General features: G+C 45.4%; 1 protein-coding gene across 1 annotated transcript in view; it reads left to right on the forward strand.

The window, feature by feature from the left end:
- The window catches only part of cntn3b (contactin 3b), a 107,479-nt gene that overhangs the window by 40,174 nt on the left and 59,805 nt on the right, over window positions 1-7,500 (forward strand). Inside the window, exon 4 of the mRNA XM_063215280.1 lies at window positions 2,637-2,812. Within this exon, the coding sequence (XP_063071350.1) occupies window positions 2,637-2,812 (176 nt within the window). The remainder of the gene's footprint in view (window positions 1-2,636; window positions 2,813-7,500) is intronic.

Genomic DNA, 7,500 nt, shown 5'->3' on the forward strand with positions numbered 1-7,500 from the left:
CACAACGCCAGTCGCTCAAAATAAAACTAGCGCACCGTAGGTAAACTAGGTCTGTGTCAGTGTGGGGGTGGTTCACCTAATTGCTGCCGTATAATACACTTTGCTGTGACCTTCTGGCATCTGAGCTGAAGCCGATGTGCTTGTATATTTTTACGTTATATTTTTATCTGTTTTTATCCACAGGGATTATCCTTGTTAAGGAACTGGTAGATGGTTTTGGTTATGCTTTTTTGAGGATAGATCTTCCTCCAAAATGTTCTTGTTCACTGAATAAATATAATAGCCAACAAAAAAACCAGTATTTTGTTATAGCCTATACCTGGGTTTAGAAAATGAGATTAACTTGATTCGGCTCCCTGAAAAGAATGGATTCAAGATGCAACTTCAAAGTGGTCTTTTGTTGTTGTCTTGGGATGCCTGTCCTGTTTCGGATGAGTCACAGTTTCCACCAACATGGAAAATCGGGTTGTGCTTTGCATTTGTTATGCTGCCCTGACTGAAGACTCGGGTCTTCGTTTTCTTATCATCACCACAGCCGTCTGCGTAGAGTCCTCCACGCTCTAATTGTAGGCTGTAGGTATTGACATGTTTTAGCTATTTTGCCTTTTATTGCAGATGAAGTCGCCAGCAGGCCTATTCACTATTTGCTGAAACTACATTGCTATGACAGTACAGAGAGCCTTAAGTAACAGATTAAGGCGTAGCCATTACAATTTTGGTGACAGTAAGGTTATAACATACAGGGCCGGCGCTAGGCATAGGCAGACTAGGCGGTCGCCTAGGGCGCCAAATGTCTTGGGGGGCACCACAGCCCACAGAATTACAATATTAAGCAAAATTAAGCATGAAACTTTACATTGACAATTGTTTTCAATGGGCACTCAGTACATATACATGGTACTCGATCAGCTGTGCTTGACACTATGTTTACAGATGCCAATGTCAAATTCCACAAAAATAAAAGATCGGTGCTCGCCTAGGGCACCAAATTGACTAGAACCGGTCCTGATAACATAGGCTCTGTTCTAAGGGGTTAAGGAATTAATATGTATTTGAACACGTATGACAATGGATTCTAAAAACAACCCCCCTCATGAATCCAATATATGTTTGAAACCGGAGATCAAAAGAACACCAGTTTCACATTCACTTTCAAACACCTACTTTCATATTTCCACACAGGATGGCTGGAATCTCATCATTATATTACAAACACAAACACAGCCACATGCGTCGTTTTTCTTGAAGGTAGAATGCTCTTGTAGTGATTAATTAATTTTGCTACCACAAGCCTACCTTTATTAGTTTGTGGGTAATGTGTAGTCCATCTAACACTACTGTACGGTATGAGGAGTGTCAGACCAATTACTGCAATAACTCGGATTGCACCTTGTTGTGCAGAGTGACTCCAGAGATTTACATAATGTGGTATTTAACAACATTTCCTTCCTTGAAAACAACTTTGAAGTGCTATTTACAGTATGCTGAATGCAGGTACTGTAGAGATAGGGATTGACCCAGAATTTTTTTAAAAAAAAAACATTCATCTTCATCAGAAACAGTGGCAGCCATTCCTGCAGTAATTCCAAATGAACGCCATGACAAGTTGGATCACACTTTGGTTACCGAAATGTTATTGCAGATGCCTGCAACATTTGTAGATATGCGTCTGTGCATCGCATGGAAATGCAGACTAATTCATACAAAAGCTTAGCTTCTGTACAGTAATGGGTTTGTGCACCTCATCTATTTTCATGTCAAAGGATAAAAAGCGAGCCAGTGTAATTGCTAATCATTATGCCGAATGTGTTCAGAGACAATCAATTACAGCAGATTAAAGATGATTTAAGTGTTGATGACTTTTTCCAATCCTTTAATGCATGCCGTTTCTTCAAGTGTGTGTGTGTGTGTTTGTGTGTGTGTGTGCGCAAGTGTGCTCGCATGCGTTAGGCTTGTGCGTGTGCGTATCTGTGCTGTACATATTAGTATATCTGTATGCGTATGTGTCCGAGTGTGAGCATCCAAACAGCACTTGTGTATAATGTACACTCATTGACCTCACTTACAGTACAGTATGTTTGTGTCTGTTAGTAGAGTGTATGATTGAGAAAGCAGAGAGGACATGTAAACTAATATTTGTCTGTCTGTTTCGGTCGGACAGCGAGCGCCCTTTTGTTTTCCTCTTTGAATTGCTGGTTGGAGGGCAGGTGGGGGGCATAATGAAGCTGGCCTCATCAGATCAATGGAGGGAGCAGGGCCGGCGCTAGGCATAGGCATACTAGGCGGTCGCCTAGGGCGCCGAATGTCTTGGGGGGGCACCACAGCCCACAGAATTACAATATTAAGCAACATTAAGCATGAAGCTTTACATTGACAATGATTTTTAATGGACACTCAGTACATATATACAACATGGTACTAGATCAGCTGTGCTTGATCAGATGCGTGACACTATGTTTATAGATGCCAATGTCAAATTCCACAAAAAGAAAAGATCGGTGCTCGCCTAGGGCACCAAATTGACTAGAACCGGTCCTGGGAGGAAGACTGAGGAATGTGTTTGCGAGCCCGGCCGGCGAGCAGGCTGGGGGTCTCGGGAGGCCGGCCCACGCTGATTGTGTTTGCGTCTCTTGCAGATGGTCTCTAAACGGCACGCTCATTGATCTCAGGAGTGACTACCGGCGTCGCGTGTCTGGGGGCAGCCTGATCATTAGCGGCCTGGACAGGGACCAAGACTCGGGCCTGTATCAGTGCACCGCCTTCAACACATGGGGCTCCATCCACAGCCAGAAAGCAAGCTTGCAGTTTGCATGTAAGTGGCATTTACTGTAATGTAAGCACTGTGCTGTATGTCATCTTGAAAGTGTCCTTGCTTCCTTCCTTCGTGTGTGTGTGTGTGTGTGTGTGTGTGTGTGTGTGTGTGTGCGTGCGTGCGTGCGTGCGTGCGTGCGTGCGTGCGTGTGTGTGCGTGCGTGCGTGAGTGTTTGTGTGTGCGTGTGTGTGTGCGCACGCAGGGGTGTGCGTGTGTGTACAGCAGTCTGCTCGTGCCTTTGATTTCATATCTGCCAGTATGCAAGCGACTTCATAAGCAAATATATATCTTTTAAGTCCAAATTGCCTGAATATGCAGAAATGTGTGTGGGGGTGTGTGTGTGTGTGTGTGTGTGTGTGTGTGTGTGTGTGTGTGTGTGTGTGTGTGTGTGTGTGTGTGTGTGTGTGTGTGTGTGTGTGTGTGCGTGCGTGCGTGCATGCATCCATTGTTGTTGTTGTTATTGGTTGCACTGAATATATGCAGCATTTTTATAATATGCCCCATATTTCTTCCTGAGGAACTAATATTTCATTAAAACGATTGCATCACCTAAAAGCACATATGTGCTCGCTGCTGGGCTGACTTTGTGCTCTCGTTTTGCATGCTGTGCACATTGGTTCTTGCAATTATAAGTTTGTGCACACTCATTTATCGACTGGCAGCAAAAAGCTGGACCAGCCTACTAGTCAAAACACATCCCTATTAAAATGGACAGATTTTATTCCCTCCCAATAGCATCAAATTATTACTGTCTCAATTGGCAACCAAGATTCCCTTGTTATTCCAAGATCATGGCAGGAAAGGTATAGTCTGTGTGTGTGTGTGTGTGTGTGTGTGTGTGTGTGTGTGTGTGTGTGTGTGTGTGTGTGTGTGTGTGTGCGTGTGTGCGTGTGCGTGCGTGCGTGCGTGCGTGCGTGCGTGCGTGCGTACGTGCGTACGTGTGTGTGTGTTTGTATACAGCACGCTCTGCTTGCTTTGTATGTGTGTCCATGGATGTGCCTGCACATGCACCTGTGTGTGTCAGATTGTGTGTGTGTGTGTGCGTGTGCGTGTGCTTGTGTGTGTGTGTGTGTGTGTGTGCGTGCGTGCGTGCGTGCGTACGTGCGTACGTGCGTACGTGTGTGTGTGTTTGTATACAGCACGCTCTGCTTGCTTTGTATGTGTGTCCATGGATGTGCCTGCACATGCACCTGTGTGTGTCAGATTGTGTGTGTGTGTGTGTGTGTGTGTGTGTGTGTGTGTGTGTGTGTGTGTGTGTGTGTGTGTGTGTGTGTGTGTGTGTGTGTGTGTGTGTACATGCGTGTGTTAGTGTATATGTGGTGTGTACGTAAGTGTGCTGGTGTTCACAGTTATCTGCCTGACTGCCCCGTGTTGTTCTCAGCAGTGTTGCCAGATTAGGCTGTTACCCGCCCAATTGGGCTGCTTGGGATGGTCGTCTGCGGGTAAAAACGGGAAGAAAAATACCATTTGCCGTCTTTTCCTGCAGTTTTACGCCCATAGAGATCAATGCAACTTGTTGAAATTGGGCGGAATTCAGCGCATTTTGGCGTTTTTTGAGAACCTTTTGGGCGGGATTTGATCAGACACATCTGGCAACACTGGTTCTCAGCTGCAGCAGCGGTGGTGGTGGGATTGGTGGAGACACTACAGGGACTGCTGGCTGGCTCTGTGTGATCGCGCCGCGCCGCGCCGCCCAGGCTATTGATTGTCTTGCCGGGTTAGAGCAAGCGCCTCTCCTCCCCACAGGACCCAGGGATGCCATTATCCCCAGCCACTGAATAATGGGCCGCGCTCCCAAACCGCACCACGCCACGCCGCTCTTCTCTTCTCTTCTCTTCTCTTCTCTTCTCTTCTCGTCTCTTCTCTTCTCTTCTCTTCTCTTCTCTCCTCTCTCTCTCTCTCTCTCTCTCTCTCTCTCTCTCCTTTTCTCTTCTCTTCTCTTCTCTTCTCTTCTCTTCTCTTCTCTTCTCTTCTCTTCTCTTCTCTTCTCTCCCCTTGTTCTCTTGCAGTCGAGCTCAGCCTCAGCCTCCCTTCCATTGATCCCCAGTTAGCTGATTGTATATGTGATATTAGTATCGTCGATAATCAAAGACACGCTACACTAGGGAGGTGGGTTTTTGTCACTGTGGGAAGGCATGTTATTGTTATTGTTTTTTTAGGAAGGTGGTGGTGGTGATAGTGGTAGGGGGCGGTAATATTGTGTTGTTCCTCCCCTGTGTACGTTCCCCCCCTGAAGCTGTAGGCCTAATTACCTGTCATATGTTGGGGGATTTGGATCCAGGGAGCCTCAAAAATACATGTGTGTGTGCGTGCGTGTGTGCGTGCGTGCGTGCGTGCGTGCGTGCTTGTGTGTGTGTGCCTACGGTGACCCCTTATGGTGTCCCTGTGGAAAAGTGCCATTTCCTTGCAGGCTATTGTCACAACTGATTGGTGTGTACACCTGCAAATATTCCCATGGATTCAGATCATAATAGTACAAGGATCTACTTTGTAAACTGTTTCACCTTTCACCATTTATGTGTAACTGAAAAAAAACTGTTTCACCTTTCACCATTTATGTGTAACTGAAAGACTTCTATTCTGGCCACAGGAGGTCTAATAAAAAAATTATGAAAAAAACAAGGCCTGTGGTCAAGCACTGCAATTTAGTCCCATTTATAAAACAGCTAACGGATACCATTGACCATTGTGTCATACATGTGTCTTTCAGAAATCATGTAAAGAAAAAAACAATTAATTGTTTCAACTCCATTAGATTGATTGCAAGCAACATTGGATTTATTGCACAGCCCTACTGCGTAACATTAGAGGGATAGTCAGCCACACAGTTAGTCTATCTCATTTTCATGCCACAGTTCCTAGTTTCCTACACTGTAACAAATAGCTGTTAATTTACGGCAATTCTGCAACAGCATTCTACTGTTTTTCGAAAAAACAGACAACTACTGTGAAAATATTACTTTGAGTCACATATTGAGCATAAACAGTAAGTACTGCACAATAGCAGTATTCGCCGTTGTGGAAAAAACTAGAGATGCACCGGATCCTGATTTTTAGGATCCTGCCAGATGCCAGATCCACTGCTTAAGATCCTGCCGGATCCGGAACCGGATACCGGATCCTACAAAAGGGTTGAAACATATAGTCTACTTGCACACGTGGGCCCTTTTTATTACGTTGGCGCAAACTATTTTTTAGACTCATTGGCTTATTGCCACACTGCCTGCAAGCAATAGCCGCTTCCAAAGGGATTTCACTCCATGCAGTGATTGGGGTTGTGAAAGACTGAAAAGCCTAGGCTAGACATGCACCAGACCCTGATTGTTAGGTAACATGCCGGATACCAGATCCACTGCTTAAGATCCTGCCGGACCCGGATCCTGTGAAAAACTCTATTATCCTGACGGATCCGGAACCGGATCCGGTGCATCTCTAGAAAATAACAAGTTATTTTAGGCAGCACCATTGAAACCCATTCATCCTCCACTTGTCCGTGATCACCATCAAACTTCAATACCACCTGAAGAACTGAAGTCATTCTGACTGGTTAAAGATTATCTGATACTATCAAGGATGATGAAAACAATTCTAAGGAAACTACAATACTTAAAAAGTGCTTGATGCATCAAAGTGTGAGTAGCACATGCATTTTGATAGTGATGAAAGTGTGAATGGCTGAAACATTTTAAGAACTTTTATTATATGGTTGTGACGTCATCTGTCGAATGCTCCATTCATTTCAACGGGGCTCCCCAACGTTCGGACGTCTGTTATTTTTCGATAACGGACGGGTTGGTCTATAACAGACCGCTGTCAATGGCAACAAGACTTTTCACTGCTAAAGCGACTTTTCAACAAGACTCTAATCAGCTGCTGTGATAGACAGCACCCGTTGTCCTGGCTACCGCTGTCAATGGCAACAAGACGTTCACTGCTAAAGCCACTGGCTTGTATACAAGTCAGTGGCTAAAGCGAATGTTTCATATCACTCCGCAGGGGGTCCGGTCTTTTGTCACTCTAATCAGCTGCTGTGATAGACAACACCTGTTGTCCTGGCTACCTAGCTGTTACCTAGCGGTGTTCCACAACGGCACTGTTTTGTTTTGCGCAGCAACAATCTTAACATTAAATAGGTCTAAAGAAATGTCCCCGCATGTGTGAATCATTTAAGTATATCCATATAATAAGCGGGTTAACTTTCGGCGAGTCGGTCGCTTTGTGGAATAGCAGCACTTCAGAGAGAACAAGACCCCTCCGCTCCGCGTCGGGGTCTAAAGATTCTCTCTGTCGTGCTGCTATTCCACGGTAGCGACCTTCTCGCCGAACGTTAACCCTTACGTAACACTCTTGCAACAAGCAGCCCCATCTAAACCAATCTGCTAATCAGTGCCTGGCCTCACCTGAGTAGGGCTGTTATGCCATTATTCAATTACGGGCGTCACCTGCCAAGGGCCTGTGACTCTGGTCACATGGTACTCTTGCACCTGTATATAAATCTGGACTATCAACACTTCAGTTGCTTGCCTGCCTGCTGGCTGGCCTGCATGGCACAGCATAGCACTTGTTTGCCTTCAAGCTTGCCTACAAGCTTGCTTACATGCTTGCACACTTTCCTCTTTGTGAAAGCTTGCTGTATGTGGCATCATTTGTGGCATTGTTGCATATAATGTGCCCGCTGCAAATTAGGC

Source organism: Engraulis encrasicolus, chromosome 14 (assembly GCF_034702125.1).
Source record: "Engraulis encrasicolus isolate BLACKSEA-1 chromosome 14, IST_EnEncr_1.0, whole genome shotgun sequence".
NCBI lineage: Eukaryota > Metazoa > Chordata > Actinopteri > Clupeiformes > Engraulidae > Engraulis > Engraulis encrasicolus.